The sequence below is a fragment of the Hyalella azteca genome, unplaced genomic scaffold (genome assembly GCF_000764305.2).
Source record: "Hyalella azteca isolate HAZT.00-mixed unplaced genomic scaffold, Hazt_2.0.2 contig6478, whole genome shotgun sequence".
NCBI lineage: Eukaryota > Metazoa > Arthropoda > Malacostraca > Amphipoda > Hyalellidae > Hyalella > Hyalella azteca.
This window is the reverse complement of record NW_025936639.1, coordinates 25630-44438: the sequence shown is the minus strand read 5'-3', so window position 1 is coordinate 44438 and position 18809 is coordinate 25630. Positions and strand designations below refer to the sequence as shown.

The 18809-nt window shown below is 36.0% G+C and overlaps 1 protein-coding gene across 3 annotated transcripts; it reads right to left on the bottom strand.

The window, feature by feature from the left end:
- Positions 1–2282: 2282 nt before the first annotated feature.
- On the bottom strand, positions 2283–17020 carry LOC108671373 (histone-binding protein N1/N2). Of its 3 annotated transcripts, XM_018158909.2 has the most exons (14): positions 16745–17019; positions 13382–13472; positions 12961–13096; positions 11670–11726; positions 10990–11445; positions 9404–9547; positions 8860–8932; positions 8382–8511; positions 7912–8101; positions 7297–7442; positions 6738–6752; positions 3958–4089; positions 3145–3303; positions 2283–2442 (listed from the first exon to the last, which is right to left on the bottom strand). In XM_018158909.2, exons 1-14 carry the CDS (start codon positions 16933–16935, stop codon positions 2425–2427), a joined length of 1938 nt encoding a protein of 645 aa, XP_018014398.1. In that variant the 5' UTR covers positions 16936–17019; the 3' UTR covers positions 2283–2424. The 3 variants fall into 3 exon arrangements, with proteins under 3 accessions (XP_018014398.1, XP_018014400.1, XP_018014399.1); XM_018158911.2 differs by lacking the exon at positions 3145–3303 and having other exon boundaries at positions 16745–17020; XM_018158910.2 differs by lacking the exon at positions 6738–6752.
- Positions 17021–18809: the final 1789 nt, after the last annotated feature.

Here is an 18809-nt window from a genome sequence, read left to right as displayed (position 1 = left end):
AAGTGATTTGAGTCTATAAGGATAAAGCTTCAACTCTCCAAGCTAACAAAGAATAATTCAAAGTTTAATTGAAGTGATTGCTGAAGATGAAGAGTGAAGACTCACTGAAGACTGAAGAGCATTTGCTTTTATTACCTACTCCTATTACTATTAGCAGTCTACTGTCTAAACTCTAAATTCCAGTAGGGTGTAACTCAAGGTATCATTCATGGCCTATTCATGGGTCATGGCTCATGGAATCATGGGACATAGAATGATAGATAGCATCATTGCAGCATGCATTAACGCAGCATTATCATTATTCATTATTAAGATATTGGTTTGAATCGTGGGTAGAAAGAGGAATTGATTGATTTGATGACAGTTGGAGTTTGACTTTGAAGGTGTAGAAGAAGTCATGTGTCATGCGTGGATACTGGTCACTGGACCGCCTGTTAGTTGCTACAACTTACACCAGGTGACCTGGAGGTTGGACAGCTGAGGCTGGACTCAGCAATTATTATTTAATTCAAGTCTTCATCTTCTCATTTTTAGGTTCTTTCCTTCTTCCTCAGCGAAAAAGAAGTTAAAATTCAAATAATTATAAATTATTATATTCGGCAGTCGGCACTATGATGCTGAGTGGTGACTCGTGAGTAATCAGTCATTCAGTGTGCCTGTGTGTCATGCTTCAAGTCCACAGATAAACAATACATGCAAACCTTCAGTCTTCAAGGAATAAATTAGGCTCGCAAATTTTCAGCACGATGCAAGTCCATGCAACATGCTAAATTGCCAAGACATGCAGAATTGCATCAATATGTCGAATTGTAACATGCAAAAATAAGCAAAATTACACAAGTAGACAGACTTTTGTTGATGTCAGTTCGACAAACAGTTCTCTAAATCCGCTATCACGGCGTTTAACGGATACGAAATCCTTAGTAGCGGACTTCGTTGCTGTTGTGCAGACTTCATTGCATAGCATATAACAGCGGTTTCAGCGTTGATTAGGCCGTAGGCCTGTCACCAATTCTTAACATCGCAGAACATTCACAGCTTGTTGCGATCTCGAACTCACTGCTCCAAAGCCCAAATTCTGCTGTGCTCAACCGACCGGCCTCCTTACCGATTTTGACCACAAACTGGCGCGCAGAGTTGGGATCGAAACTGTGCCTCTCTGCGCCAATATTGGTACTGTAACCACTGTGCTTAACGTTCTCTACGTTTTAACATTTCTCACAAGTACTGTATATAGTTTTTTTTCGCAAAAATGAAACAACAAGTGTAAATGTTTATCCAGAATACCATAGTAGAACGTTGAACTTGTAACAGAAATAAGATGCCAGGTCGTGGTTCCTTCAGACTGCCTGGATGTTTACTTCTCGTTCGTAAAAGCTAAAAATATCATACCAATATAAAATTTTATTGAAAGAGACAATTCTTAATTTATTGAATTTTTGTATCACTTAGTTTTGAGGACTACATCAGACAAATGACTGCCCGCGTTGTCAGTGTATTAATAATTCGTTAATGATCAAGAGGCAGTTTTTGATCCTTTAGTTGAACTCCGTCATGTTTCTAACAGCTCATAGGCCGACGACGGTCATTTCTTAGACGACTTGTAGAGGCCTTTCAAGTTTTGTCTCGCCTACATTGCCGTCATTGTTTTGAAGCTTGGAGATGACTTGATCGGCCCCTGAAGGCCCAATTCATAAAGATCAAATGTCCACAATGAACATTGGTGACAATTTTATTGACCAACTATCTCTGCAAAGAAATAAAAGTTGAATGGGCAAAATTGCTTCCTACGATCATCAAGAATTGTCGTCGAAAGTGTAGCTCACTAGAAATCTCACAAAATTATTTTTCTTGAATATCAATGGAATTGCAATCGCACAGCAGACCATTCCCTGCAGTCTTGTTTGATACCGTGTTGGTAATTTCAGCGATGCTAAAAAAGAAAAAAAATTCAAGTTCATACATATTACATCAAATGGGAATGCCAAGAACCCAAATCGCTCAGCAATAACTTTAGAACCATAATTAAAGCTGTTCTAGATTTACGACTAATTGAGAAAGATTGGCGAGGTGCTACGCACTTTCAAAAATTGGTGTTTCAAATCTATCAGTACTGATAAAAATTTGGGCGTCTTGAAAAGGCTATTTAAATAATTAGGTCACGAGAGTTCCTATAAGATTGAAAGCGGGTACGTGCTGAAAATTTTTGGAAGACACAGGTAATCTATCGTGGGTTTTCTGATTATGAATGTACTAGAGGTTTTTGGAAATGAAAGTGTGTAAATGAAGCATTTTTATTGAGTAGAAAAATAATCAAATCCATTCTTGAAAGGAGTTTCAAATTAAAACTAGATCACAAAGTCAGTACTCCTCGGAGCGCATAGACAACCCGGGGACGCAGGGACAGCAGTAATTATTCAACTTCTACGACTCCATCTTGTCCTGAAAAAATAAAATGATCATTAGGCCTAGGCTGTTAAAACTTTTCCAAGTGTCAACTAATTGGCTATCCAAAACAATTATTTATTTTCCTGCAAAATACGAAACAGGAAACTTCAAGTGGTTGTACCAAGATTATTAAACCCACAAGTAACTCACAAATGCTACTAGAGGTAAGCACCAGACATTCAGTCGCGGAAATTTTCAAAGCTTTCAAATTTCATTATCTAATTAATGTAATCGTACCGATGAGGAAAACTTAACGTTTTCCCGGCATCAAGCCCACAATGCACGAGAAAATTTACGCAAACGACACCCAGAAATTTGAAGATATCAGTTCAATGCTTGAACTGGAGATTACACTGAACAGTCAAGACCAGTAAATTAAAATAAGAACGAAGTATACTACAGGAAAAGCAAATTTGAAATCTGAAAACACAATTAAAGAAGAAAATATGTTCTAAGAGATGGTGCTCACATTAAATTTATTCAGCATAGCAGGTCGAAAGCAAGTGGCCTCTCCTGTTGTAAAAATTTTACCGCATTTAAAAACCAAGACCCGAGGGAATTCTAGAACGAAAAAAATTTGACGCAGAAGCAATCGACCAAACATAAGAAAAACATAGGGAGAAATAAACTACTTCTATAGAGGCAACACAGCTAAAAAAATTCTACTCTATTTTTAGACTAATGCGTGTTATTTACATCAGAGGGTTGAACATCCATTTTCTCTTCAGCCTTAGGGTCAGCTGCGATCTTATCATCTTTCTTCTCCAGAGGCGCGTCAGTTCCGTTAGCATCTCCTTCTGTGCGAGGTTTCTTAATATCTTCGGCAGGAGCCGCGGCCTCTTCCTCAGGCTTCCGCTGTGTCAGGTTACAACTTTTGAGCATTTATCACGTTCGCAGTACCGAACAAAAGAAGGCTTCGACGCTTTAATTGAACTAGCATTGTATGAAGAGATTAAGAATATACAAACCTTTAACAACGTTTGACAAAGAAAAGGGGTCACTATAGGTTATGTAAACGGCCCACAAGAGCAACGTTACGAGCATGAGCGGGAATTACTGTGAGCCACACATAGTCAACTTCGAATTGCTTGCGTTATCAACATTCTGCAAGTACTTATAATTTGTTCTCAGAGGAACGATTAAGCAACACACTAAATAAAGGAGGAGGCCACTTTTTTCTAATAGATATGTGAAATGAGAGAAAAATCGAAAGTCCAAATTAATTGAATCCTTCGAAGAATTTTAAAATCGGTCTGTTATTAGCGACTAGGACCACTCCAGCCAAAGCGACATACAATGCAAGCATGCCTAAGTATGTCACCCTCTGCACTACCAGCATATCAAATGACGATCAAATTCTGAACCCAAGTCAGCTCTCACTTCAGGACATCACTAAAACATGCCTGATTACCAAATTTGCACGAAAGTACCTACTTGTTAGATTTTAGACTAAAGCGAACATAATCTCTTCTCAAAAAGATATTGAAAAAAAACTGACGCAATCATTACCTTCTTGCGGATGAGCATATTAGAGATGGGCTTGGCATCTTTCTTTTCAGCATCTTCAGAAAATGACGAAGTACCTTCTTCGAATGCAGATTTTCTGTCGCTGCCCCCGCTCAGTTGGCCCGAAAAATGAGCCTGAAATGCAAAAATAATTATCGAAGGCAATAACACTGAAAAAAAAAAACAATCATATTAGCTGACAATGTAAGAGCATCATTACACTGTGTATAAATAGGTTAAATATATTCATTGAAATGTAGAATATCTCAACTGGACCACATTAGTAGACATGATTTATTTTCAGAGCATCATATAATTGAAACGGCACTTTAGCAAACAATTCAATTACTCCCCTGCAGCAACTTTATAAGGTTACACTTTTAAAAACGAAGTCAAGTTTACGTTGAGAAATAATAAAAAACGATAAGCACGTGCACTAGAGCTGATTCGCTGCTAACTACACTGAAATCTTTGATGACAAGCGCTGCGCTTTCGAATCTTGCAAGTGTGTACAGAATATCTCAACTCAGGAATAAAGACGTATTACGTTGGAATTGACGTATTTGAAATGTTGTAACAGCAATATTTACCTTATAGATATAAAAATAATAATAATACAACCATAAATATGTAAGAGCAACCAGGACAAGCAGGAAAACTCGACTCTTAATCAAATGATTCAAGTTATTTTTATAAGAAAGAAGTTCTTGATTTCAATTAGTCATTTTTTGCAGACATGATTTTAATAAATGTACACGATTATTTGAAGCGTTCGTCTGAGAATATTCAAACTTATACAAAGTTATTATAAATGATGGACCCAATTTAATAAATTCGTATTCATTTATGTCTAAATTCTAAATGAACAATTTGCACACCAATGGAAAGTGAGAGATCTAATTTTTTTCACATATTCGTGAATGTTCAATTTCTCCACCCAGTGCTGCACGGCAAACATCTGAACGGTAGTCCTGAGCGTTGGGTAGGACGCACAGGAAATGGAAAATCTCTACACTTTTGGCCACCGACATCACCTGATCTCACCCCATGTGACTATTTCTTATGGGGTTACGTCAAGGAAGCTGTTTAAGTCCTGCCTCTACCAGCAACTCTGTTTACGTCCCACCTCTACCCAGCAACTCGGTTTACGTCCCGCCTCTACCAGCAACTCTGTTTACGTCCCGCCTCTACCAGCTACTCTACGTCCCGCCTCTACCAGCATCTCTGTTCACAACCCATCTCTACCAGCAACTCTGGTTGATCTGAAGAACCGTATCACTGCTACGGTGCACTGAGTAACAGAAGATATGCTTTCTGGTATGTGGGACGAGTTTGGCTACCGTTTAGATGTTTGCCGTGCATATACCTAAATGAATACGAATTTATTATATTGGGTCCATCATTTAGTATAACCCTTAATAATTAAGACAAATAAAATGGGAATTAGCTCATGCAACATTCTATACCCATGGTTTTAAAGTTAGAGCATTCTTACTTAGCTAGCCAAGTTGTAAAAATGTATCAAAGCACATACTAGTTCACTTTAAATTTGCTTATATGAGACACCCAGCTAATCTACCCTGCCCTGTTTAGTAGTAGCGGTGCTATTTACTCTCGGTACGGATATACCGGTCAGGTGTGAATGCATGTATGATCGATGGTAACAGAGCTGGAGCGCTGGGGGTGGATGGACGTACATACAGGGATATAGGGGGGAAATACTGAAGCTCATACTGATGATGACCTCTTAGGTCATGAATATTGACCTAAGGTCATGAATAATTATTAGACTGAATGGCTCTGGAAATGTTAACGTTTTTTATCGAGAATATTTTAGCCTTCAGGATACAAGTGGTGACAGACTTTTCTGCTTAGATGGCCATGAGATGAAAGGTTAAAAGACGCCAAAATGAGACCTGAGTTCTCCACGCCAGTTATTCCAGTCAAAGAAAAGTGAGGACATTTCAATTTCACAAAATCCCATACGGTCTTCAATATGGGTAAAATTGGCAGGGCATAAGGTGAACGAGCAGCTCAATTGTTCCGGATTGTACGATTGCTCTTTTAATGCTATCTGAACTACAGAATTATCAACAACATCTGTAGCAACACTTCCTTCTAAACCCATCACTTTATTTAAATCTTTCCAGTTCAGTTGTTATTCTGTCACATCCTCCCATTAGTATTCAGATTAAACAGATTCTTCAATAAGTATCAATTTCTAGTTTATTTAAAAAAAATTATAACATCAGGTGCTCATTCAATAAGAAATCCTAGTCTCCAGGGATGTTGGCTTGCTTTGATTTGTCCATATTTTTGTATGAATAAATTTTGATCGGTTATTTTCTTAAAATGAAAATAATCGTATGATAATGATTATTGTCTCACTTGCTCAGTCAGATTTAGCTCTATTGGAGATTAAAAACAGACAAAATATACGTTTGAAATTGAGCCATATCTTTTGGCAAGGTTATTTTCATTTGTACACCAGAGTTCTAATTCAACATCACAATGCCACGATCACCTCAATTTTTATAAATTAGATCAGGAAACAAATATTAGGACAAGCCGACATTTTGCAAATGCTACGAATTCAGGTAGAAAAAAATAAAACAGCGAAGAAGACACAAATCCCAAGCGTATAAACAGATTTTCAGAAAGAGAAAAATAGCAAGCGCAAATAAAACGAATCAAGTTAAAACAGTGATCAAACATTGACCACACAACAGCAGTTGATGTCATTGTAGCACATTCAAGTTAGTGAACGGAATAACATTACATACCTTAGTGCCATATTCCTGTTGAAGATGAAGAGATCAATAAAAAAGTTATATTAGAAAATGCGTCATCACGTGGGATATGAAGTAAAGGCAGTTCAAGGAACATGATGCATAGTTGGTCCAAGTGATCAAAATAATCTGCAGCCATAGAACACCTGCCTTACATAGAACGGTTTTCTGACTAAGTGACAAGTGATTGTGAGCTGAAAGTGGTGCACGCAATAAGACTTTGATCAGTACGGTTATCATACTTAGATCAAACTCTGTTTATTCAGGTAACTATAACATTAAGAATAGTTGTTCATAAAAGAACCTGCAAACCCAGTGATACAATGATAACTGCATGAATACACTTGTTCATCAAGTTTTTTACAAGATGGAACTGAGAAGACGATGCAGGAAGTTCTTAATTCAAAGGTCGGACTGAAGAAAATAGCATTAATGTGTAGCAATTGATCTCGGGACAGTCTGGAGAACATGCGATAGGATGTGAATCTAGATTTAGCACTTGGGAAGGCATAATAACATTTCCAGCAACTGGTAGAAAATCACAAAAAATTACCTTCATGGCTTTGAGCTTCTCAGTAAAGCTGGCCTTGGTATCCTTAATATCGGTCATCTTCTCCTGCAGTTCAGGCAAGAGCTTCTGCAGCTCACGCACGTCCGACACCATCAGCTTCTGCTCCGAGCTCAGGCTCGACGTCTCCACTGCACACCAAATAATGGATTAGCGTCAGCCCAGAACTAAGATGCAGTGTTAACTTTATCATAAAACAAAACATGAAAATAAAATGTGCCGCAGACATTATTATGATTTGAAAAAAAAAATGAGTTACCCAGTCATGACCAAGAAAGGAACCAATTAGCGATCATAACTCAGAGCAAATTAAAAACGCATATTTCATTACAAGTGCAAGTAATTAAACATTCAACCACTTAATTCTCAAGTACAAACTTAAGCAGGTTTAAAATGACCATGAATTAGCTCACAATTGAAACAAACTAATTTACCTTTGAATCACGTAATAACTTTTTAAAATTCATATTTAAGAAATCAAGCATCAACCTTTTCTAGGTTATACTTCCATAAACTTGAGTTCAACAGTCAATAACCAAAAAATTCAATGAGGTTTCTGTCAAAAAAAAAAAAAACTTCTACAGTTTCTGCAAAACTTACAATCATCAGAAATTTTAATATTGTCTTTCTCAAGCTTCTGAGAGACATTCTTAATTCGTGCTTCAATAACAGAGATGGCGGATTGCAGATGCTCCACGGCGACGTCGAAGTTGTCAGCCAGAGAGTGCGCCAGACCGAGCTGGTAGTGAGTCTCGGCGAGCCAGCGGTCATCAGCTTCAAGGATAGATTCCTGTATGGAGGGAGTGACAAACTTTCATTAATTCTTACAGTTCCGAGTGCCCAGGAAAGTTATAGAAGAATTTAGTTATCAGTAAATGTCTTATTTACAGACAGTAAAAATATGATAAAAAATAAAATTTTTGCTGTCACTGCAAAGCTACAAGTAAGAGAACTGAAAAGACAAGTCCCGATGAGAATGTATAGCTTGATAAAATGATATCCTACTCTACACCAAGAAGCATTTATATTTTATAACTACGGGAAAGTAGTATAACATTCCAACTACAAACCTGAATTTTAAGGCATGCGCTGTACATGTTGATGCTCTCGGGGTAGTTTTCGTTCTCTAGCGACACTTCACCAAGCTTGAGGTAGACCTGTGACAGCTTTGTGTTCTCTTCTTCTGATAAATTGGCATTCCTGTAAAATAAAGCAGAAAGAAATTAAAAATTCAAAGATGCCTCTTCTTATGAAGAGGGTATATGTACTTTCAACATTAGAGAAAAAATGAATACATGATTTCAGAAGCTTTTCTGCTTCCATCCTTCAATTACTTTCAAGTGCATTTCTTTCTAACGACTAACATTTGAATGATCGTTCAAAGAAATCCAGACCAGAATTTTGAAAAGTTATTGCAATAAACTTCAAAATTTTCCATAAATAAAAATTTTGAAGGTTAAAAAACAGACGTCCATGAGTAGGCATTATTAGGAAAATGAAGAATGTCAGTCATTATATTAAGACTCTAAATATATGGCAGTAACTCACTTTTCATAAATGGTCTTAGCGAGTTCCAGGACTTCCCATGCCAGCTGCAAGGACGGCACATCTTCTTCACTTTCTGTTGAGGATGAAAGAGTAGTACTTTACTGTAGTTATTTATGTCAATGTGCTTCATAAACCTACTTCTAGCCACACCACCAAAATGAAAGTTGTAATCATCCGCGTTGAATCGCGGATAATTACAAAACTTGATACTCCAAGATGAATGAACTGTCATAGAAATAATCCACAACAAAATTAAACAACATTTAGACATAAATAAATCCAAGCAAGTTGAAAGTTACAAATTCAACCTCTACTTGCTCAAATATAAAGAAATTCAAGTTCTGGAAGAATGAAGCTATCCTCCAAGTATTTCACGTAAAGTTGAACATTCCAAGAACTTTTAGAGAAGTCAATCACGTCAGATAAGATAGCAATAACTAATGTTTGAAATCATATAAAAAGTAAATCATATTCCAACACAAATAATATAAAGAAACAATAGCGCCTTTTTCCATAAATGAGAAAATGCGCCAAAAAGGAGTACCTTGTGTATCTTCATCAGCAGCTTCATCCCCGTCAGCAGCAGCATCGCCTTCTGCAGTATCGTCCTCTTCAGCAGCGTTGTCGTCTTCTGCAGCCTCAGCCTCCATATCATCTCCCTCTTCTTCATCTTTATCAGCTTTCTCTTCTGCAAGAATAAATATTGTAGTAAGCATTGGATAAATGATAAAACGGATAAACACCAGATTAAACGTATAAATTTGTTATGTTGATTTTTATTGACCTCAACATCAAACTGCAATGATGTGCCTCACAATCTGAGTCAAAATTATTCCTATGCATCAATAAACTTATTCTTACTCCATTATAAATTCCACCCAAGTGACATGAGAAAAATTTAGTATCCCAAAAAAAAAATCACTATTAAAATCGTACATGCCTGAAAATCCTACAAAAAAGGCCTTTACTACACAGAACTTCCCGTGATTAACCAAATATTAAGGTTTTACTCGTGCACTTAGTCCAACAAGGCCACAAAATTTCCGTAAATGACAAAGCCGTTCCATGAATGTATACAAAAAAAAAATTCAGTATATTATTTGTAATGAAATTATTTTACATTTTAGGATAATTTTTCTCATTCACACAATTTAAAAGAGAATGATTACAAAAATTCAAAATACAGAAATCGTCTCAAATTATTCACAGCAGAGAATGAAGTTTCTATCATGCAAGAAATTACAAGCAATCAAAAAGCCGAAGTCAATTAACCATATGTTCATAAAAACGTTTCAGAGACCAGCTCCATCTGGAGTTCAAAAACCTTAAGAGTATACAAGTAATAATCTGCAGCGAAGATCCTAAAAAGAAAAACTCAAGTTATGGTTTTATTAACAGCTGTTGAAGCTGGTCTCTAAAACATTTTCACGAAGATATTGTGAATTTACTGAGCATTTACTTTGCTTTCAACATCTGGGTGAACTTGCAATAGACTACTGATAAAAGTAATATTGTTAGGGATTAAGCAGTATGATGCGCAAAAATGTATACAATTGTGTCTGCACTCTGCAATAAATCTATATCATCATTAGGTGCTTAAGAATATCTTGGGGAAAAAAGCTGCAAGTTAAAACCATAGAACGAAGTTTAAAACTCGTGTTTGTCCTTACTCCAGAACACCCACTGGATCTTAAGAAAGCTAAGGTCACGCGTATGCTGAACTGATTGATTGATCCAGTCAACTTGACTGATCCAATCAACTTGACTGATACAATCAACTTGACTGATCCAATCAACTTGACTGATCCAATCAACTTGACTGATCCAATCAACTTGACTGATCCAATCAACTTGACTGATCCAATCAACTTCTCCAAATTTTCGTGATGTTTAAAGAAGATGTTCCTTTCACGTATAACCTTTTACAACTGGTAATCCCAACTACCAGGAAAAACATTAATTCAATACCTAGAGAATAATGAAGGAAGCTTCAACCAGAATAAAAGCAATAGACATCAAACTACACTCAGCTTCAAGAAGACCAACAAATAGCACTGCAATCCTAATGGTACCAACAACATGCTCGTGTAGACAAGCCTCAGGATAATCTGCTCCACATGCCAAACCAACCCGAGAGATCAGTAGCAGCTCCATTTGCCGACTTCTTCACATCATCGGATTTGCTCTTGGGTTTGGCATCTTCATTTGATACTTTTTCTTCGCCATTTTTGGTCTTGGAATCTTCATCTGTTTTCTCCTTAGCATTCTCTGTTTCAGTGGCTTCTTCGTCCTCATTTTCAGTCTTCTTGTCTTCAGCATTTTCAGCTTTCTTATCTTCACCATTTTCAGCTTTCTTAACATCACTGCTTTCAGCCTGGTCATCAGCACCTTTGGTCTTATCACCATCCTCAACTGCTTCATTTTGAGCATCTTTTTCTTCTCCATTTTCAGTCTTCTCTTCGTTATCTTTGCTTTCAACATCATCCTCTGTCTCCATTGTATCATCATCCTTAATACCTTCATTCTTCTTAAAATTTTCTTCTAGAGCTTCATCTACCTGTTGAGCTACCGTATCCCTCTCCTCTTCTACATTAACAAAATTCCAAATTAGAAGAAGGAACTGAGCAATGACAATTACATAAGTTACAAAAGCAATACGAAATTTATCCATATAAATTCATTTTCATAAGAAGCAAATGTAAAATGTCATTATTGTTAAGGTGAGGCTCACACATTGACATGTAAGGATGTGCAAATGACATATTGCAATAAACAGCCAAATACAGAGGTAATGTAAGCAGAAAATTCACCTGTAAGTTTCTCTGGATCTTCTACTTGAGAGTTTTCCATGTCCTCTCCCTCAGGAACTGCCATACATCATAAAAACAAAACATTCTCAAGTGATTTTAATTTGTCCATGATCTAAATAACAATGAACCTTTACTAGATACAATCTTCTATGAAAAAAATTGCCTAATTAACTCATCTATACATACAAATTCCAATTTTTATACAAGTTGAGATCCATTAAAATTGACCATAAGTTAAGAAGAAATAAGTTTCATTAATGCCTGAAATCAACAAGCCCAGACATAGAGTAAAGGATCAAATTCAAAGTTATATTCACAGCACACTGATTGTTTAATTCATTCTAGGCATGGATGACAGAACTCATTCATTCAGTCACAGGGGAGTCAATCAAGAGGAATTGATATCCAAAAAAAAAACAGGAATTAGGGATGTTTCCAATATCAGATAAAATGGAAAGTTAAAACAGAAAGTAACATCAAGAAGACCATAATTGAAGACCCTCATGGAAGATTAATGATCTCAGCATAAATATCATAGTACATCCTCATCGTATTGGATCCACCACCGCCGACATCGCAACTGAGGGTTATAGACACTATTTTATAGCACAACCTTCCTGCAAAAAATATTATCTATTCCCGTTTTACTTTTCAATAATATATTAAGATGGCAGATAGGGCATTAATTTTACTTTGTGTTAGTTAATATGTTGTTTTTTATTCTTTTGCAGTTTTACAGAATTGCATCGACAATCTTTTGAAATTATTGTATAGGGAAGCTAAAGGCCAGTAATTGAGATAAGCACTGTGTACATCAGCTACAATACAAAGGCCATCATCACCTGTCCATGTTCATCAAAAATTGCAATATCTCAACTATAGACGTTTCTTCAAAATTCATAAAGTCTCTAGTAAACTTGCTGTTGGTCCTCATTTATAACCAATTCAAGCAGTACTAGAACCACATTGGTTGATGCTTGCAATAAACTATGTAACCTTTGTTTTAACTTTGTTTAGTAAAAATCAGAAACAACAACTTTAATTCCCAATTAAATTAATTAGTAGTAATAGACTAGTCAAACCTGATGGCGAGTTCATCACATAGGCAAACGGCTACAACATCATGAAAATAAATAGATAAACTTGTAAATTCAATTTGCTCTGCTGCCTGGCTTAATTCATTTTGATGTCAAGTATGAATAATTCATTAAGAGAGAGAAAAGCCAACCCAAATATCAGTATTGGCACAAAAATATCATGCACTGATTATATGATATGAAAAGGTACTTACCACCAGCAAGTGCATTTCCCAAGACATCGCCCTCAATCCTGGCAAGATCAAGCAAAGCACGGCCGTAGTAATAATAGAACTCGCACATGGTGGCAGACATGTCGCCATGAACTGCTGACTGCAGGGCACATGCTTCCTGTCAACATAAATATACATCATTACAACAACTCAATAATTTGCCAAAATTTAGAAGTACTTGCATATTTATTCAGACAATTATTGTTACCTTAGTGAGAGAAAAATGAAATGCTAGGCAATTGAAGAATAGATAATTCAAAGAATTAGGAAATGTAGTTTAGTGTGATATAACTGTAATGGGTGCTGATCATAGACTCGGAATAATCATCTATGGGAAAAATTTCTTTTTTACAGATAAACTAGAAAAAAAGTAGCCATGCAGAGCAAATATATTGATACTTACAGCAAATGCATCAACTGCTAACTGGTTTTGATTTTGAATTAGAGCTCTCTTGCCCTCAGCAAACTTGAGTGCAGCCTTCTCCAACTTAGCCCTGCAATACATAACCAAATTATATTCCGGTACAAAAAAATTAATGCAATCCATACACAAAATTACACTTTCAACACTTCAATCACATGCAGAGGAAGCCAATTCAATATTTTTCATACAATATTTCAGGACATGTAAAATTGGTGAATTTAGGGAAGAGTCTTCCATTTAGACAAGATTGTTTACAAAGAATGTGATTCTTATTTAAAACTTCATAGCTCAGTTCCTCTAGCCATCTACACTGTTTGAAGGAAGTGAGTGGAATATTTACTAATAGAAACTGCCATGTATAGTCTTGACCATTATAAACTGCAATATATCTCAGTAACTATCAACTATCAATAAGATATAGCCTGTAAATTTGTTTTTCATGTGGAATCAAGAGTTTTGGTTTAAAAGAGATGATTGCACAAGTTCTAATTTCTTCTAATTTGATCTATTAATACATAATTTCAAATTTGATTGTACTAGTAAACTGGGAGAAATTTTACCACATCTACAATCTGATGGCAGATCTTTGAGCATTGTTGAAAGCAATAAAGACAAAATGACAGCCGCTTGATTGGATATTAATACAAATAAACATTTCTACAGTACTTAAAAAAATATCAATTTCAACTTCTAACTAAAATCTATAGTCAGTTCCAAAACATATTTTCTATTATCAATATGCCTATTTATTTCTTAATTCAACTAGTAATTATACTAAAAAATATACTAAAATTATACATTTTCAGTGCATTTCATCATTTGTGGAAAAAAGATGCTATTGTGCTTGTCGTGTACATCCGTCTGTCTGTCCATGACTCTACAGATGAGACAATGCGCTTTCTGTCACTTGCTGCAGTGAGTACTGATCTATTTTTTAATATGTGTATCATAGTCTCTTCATGGAAAATTTACAAGTTGAGTCATAGATTAAATGATTTTGATTAAAGATTAAGGCATTCAGACATTGGCAATGCAGTTGCTAGCAAACCTCAGCTCTGTAGAAGAAAAAACATTGTCATCTAGCTTATTTATTCATATACTATAACACTGGATATAAATACAACCAATATGTAATTTGTAACATATATTGTTAGGTATAAACTCAAGGTTCCATGTTGAAATTAAAATAAATACCATTTTTCACAAGTTGCAGATAGAAGCATCCCTTGTCCACAAATTAGCACTGCATACTACCGTAAGCAAAAGTTAAAATGCTCAAGAACAATGATTTATGACAAAGGTAATGGAAAAACAAGCAACATGATGAATTGAATGGATGGAGATATTATATGGGTTCACTAAATTTGTGGCAAAAAGTACAGCCTGTTTGTCTGTGTTTTTTTTTAACAATTGAAATTTTATCTGTATGAACTGAAGGTACTTGAGCAGACAAGTTTCAACACAACATGGTGTTGAAAGACATTTTAGACTCAGCCTCAAGTTTGTTTTTCAGTCCAATAAGTAGACTAGTTGAGTATCATGGTTACCAGCATTATAATACATAATATATGGTATTAGTTTACATTTTTGAGTAGAATAGGTAATTATAAATGAACTAATTGTAAAAAATCAGTGGTTTGACACTATGCTTCACAACATCTGTATATGGCATGTGACTGATGTGAGAAATAATCATAAATCACACTAGAGGTAAGAGCTTACAATGTTACATGTTATGAGAGCATGTTTCTGTTATTGTTGAGTATAATTGTGCTACATTTGGCAAGGGACTTTAGTCAGTGAGTTTAGTGCTTAAATAAATCTTCATAATGGTTATTATTATGATTATTAATAATAATAATAAAGTGTTAACAAAACTTTAAATAATATTAATAATGTTTAATGTGCTGATTCAACCATTCCCCCACCTCCCCTAGTCTGGTGCTGGGTAAGGTCCCCCTCCCCCACAATCAACAGAACACAGGTAATGACACCCAACCCAAGAGGGAACCGTACATTTTAGGAACTGTTTGAACATCCATTTTCTAGAATTTCACCATGGTCTGTTACTTGGTGTCCATGATACTATGGTTGCCAATGTGGCAATGCCACTATGCAGACATCATGGCAGATCAGGAATTTCTTTTCTTTCAATCAGTTCAGTTAAAACTTAAATGTGCTGATCAGCTCAAGATTAGGTTAGGTATAATAATGCTGGTAGTGGTATCCAATAACCATGAAAATTACTGGTCCACTAATAGGACTCATAAGTTATAGGACTCGTACATTAACTTAAACACCAATCTAAAAAAAGTTTTTGCTTTGCCACTATGTCTGCAGATGCAGATAGCCTACCTACTGCACTTGGCCTTGCTTTACCAATTAGGCAATTAAGCCTACTACTTACTTTTCACTAAAAACCATACAAATAATACTGGTCAGTGGTCAATAATATTGACAATATTCAATAAAAATTATATAAATAATTACAATTGCAATGGTTTGACAACCACACGAGGTGATAAGGATTACAAAGCTGTTTTCAGTGGGCTAGAAAGTTAGAAACTATGAAGTTCAGTTTTGTTTATAGATACTAAAGTACCATGATACTTTGGTAGGTCCTAGTAATAGTTTCACGATATATTATATTGCATTTGCAGGGCAGTGTCTTAGACTCAGGTCACGTGCTGTGTCGCGGTTATCGGCATTGACATTTCACATTTGACAGTAGTCCATAGTGGCAAAGCAGAGAGTTCTTTAGACTCTCCTTCAAGTTCAATTTCAAGTCCCTATAAGTAGACCAGTAAAGTATCATGGATACCACATCATACCAGCATTATCATAATTAAGTAATTGGTTTAAATCTTGAGTTATTGAGGAAATTAAAAATGAACTGATTCCAAAAAAGCTCTGGTTTGCCACTATGGACAGTACTAGTTCACAATTTTATCCAATATTTATGTGTATATGAACTGATTCAGTGATTGTGGCATTGTGCCAATATACTTCAGTGAATAGGTAGGCCTGGTAGGTATGCCTATGAATATGTGATCTGATTCAGTGTCCACTGTCCAGTGATTGTGCCAATATACTTCGTAAGTTCGTATGTCAAAATATTCATGCATATCTTAGTTAAGCCGCCGCCGTACATGACTAACTGTAAGCGTAAATAATCATTATAATGAAATACAAAATTAACTGAGCGAAAATAATGGAATACAAAATGCATAAAAAAATCACCTAACTGCCAAAAAATAACCGTAATATTGCAGACATCGAAGTAAGACAAGACAAGTTCAAGGGAATTGCTAGGACAAAGCAGGTATATACTTTCAAACTTACGTGTTTTCAGCATCGGTGACATCTTTCGATCCAGAAGCCTGAGAAGGTTCAGATTTTTCGACACCAGCCTCCAATTTTTCCACTTCAGCTGCTTTGGATTTGAGTTCTTCTGCAGATGGAGGATCTTGCAATACCTCTTCTTTATTCATGACGACGTCAGAACAAGCTTTAGTCTCAGGAGCAGCAACCATTGCGTCAAAGTGATTTGTTAGAGAGACGCTCACACTGCTAATGCTGTCTTTCAAGTGACCGGCTGCAGTCTGAAGAATCGCGGGAAAAATCCGGCAGCCAAGTTCCCGCCATTTGCAGTTGCCAACAAATGATTTTCAGAATTTGGTTAATTGCACTCTGTATTTATGACAAAATCATTCGTTATTTAATTTTTTATGTTGTTGCTAAAAATATTTAGAAATAAAAAGCTTTGTTACTATTCGTCGTATGATTCACTGTTGAATGCAATTTATTTATTGAAAAACATGTTTGGCAGCTTTAGCGACATTCCTGTATCCAGCTTAACCATTGTTATTTAACGGCTTGCGGAAGTTATAAATCCATTGAAAGAGACCAATGGGTATTTCACTATTTGATCACATTCAAGGAAGACAAAATCTGCATTGCTTATTACGTGCGCCATGCAATTGAATTGAACTCACTTTTAATTCGCTCGCTATTGCAACAACTGTAGAGGGAGTAATGAAACGATCTATGTTGTCCAATTTCCGTCCCAGACACTTTTGGGACGCTTTTTGTGAACGAATAATACAATTCATACACTTTGGAGGAGAATTTTTACAATAGGCTTATTTTGAATTAAAAGCTTCGCTTTTAATTAGGTCAAGATCGGTTTTGATTGACATAGCTAATATTAGTTATGAAGAAAAACCTGTTAAAAAGTAGCATTATAGGAGCATTAATTAATATAGACTGAGGAAAGAAATTTTGACGACCCTCTCAACAGCGTATTGTTTTGTGAATAAAATTTTTTTAATCTCGTCAAAATAGGTTTTGATTTGAAAAAGTTATGCACGGAAAATGTGTTTTGAAAAATTCGTTCGTTCGTCTCCAAGTGATAGTAACAAATTTGTTGTAAATTTATTCAAAACGACCAAATTACGGGTTTATGACCAGAATTCTTAGGTGTATTGAGGTGTTGGTGTAATATGACCGGAATATTGTTACCGCAATGAATGGTTGCAGTGAATTGTAATTTAAATCATTCTACTCAATATTGAATCTTATGCATGGAGCAAAATATTTGCAGATGGGGTTTTTGTAGTTTGATTGATTTTTCTTCGAAAAAAAAACCAACAGGAAATAAATGCCGAGTAACCACAAACAATCGAAGCCAAGAATACTGCAAAATCGCCTAATGGTTAATTTCGTGGCGCAGCAGCAAAACAGTCGTCGTAAATGTGTTTGAGTGAGGATATCCGAGCAGACTGGCGGCCTCTCCTGGCTCATGAATTGTTTCATGCTGTGGCACAGCACTAAGCCTGCCGGTGAGTATTATGGTCAACAATAGGTGAGAATGGCGAGCATCGCAAGCAATTGTTATTATTGCTTCGTTAACAAATTTATGTTTTGATTTTATTCAATCCATGCAGTTATAAAAATTTTCCGTCATATTTAGGTTTATTATTTGGTAATAGAAATGTTATAATTCAATCAACCTTCTCCCACGAGCCTTCTGACCGGTCCCTTGCATGTCAGAGCAATTACACACCCAGCTCGTAGTAACTTAGAATGAGTCTCGGCTAAGGTTGTAGTTGACATGTAGGCAAAATGGTTCGTAGAAAATAAGAACTCATGTTTTCCTAACCTAGTGGTTCCCTATCGTTCGTGGTCGAATGCCATTCGGAGCTCCCGTATTGTCCCCCTAATAACATAACTTCTGAGCCGCTGATGCTAATAACTCACGTAAATGTGTACTGTATAAATTGAATGTCAAGTTGATGGGACCCTTAGGGTAGCGTGTAACAACACCAACGAACGGTTGTCCGATCATTTTCTGTTAGACATCACAGATTTTCGTAGAGCAGAAAACAACTAACAATTATTGTTCACG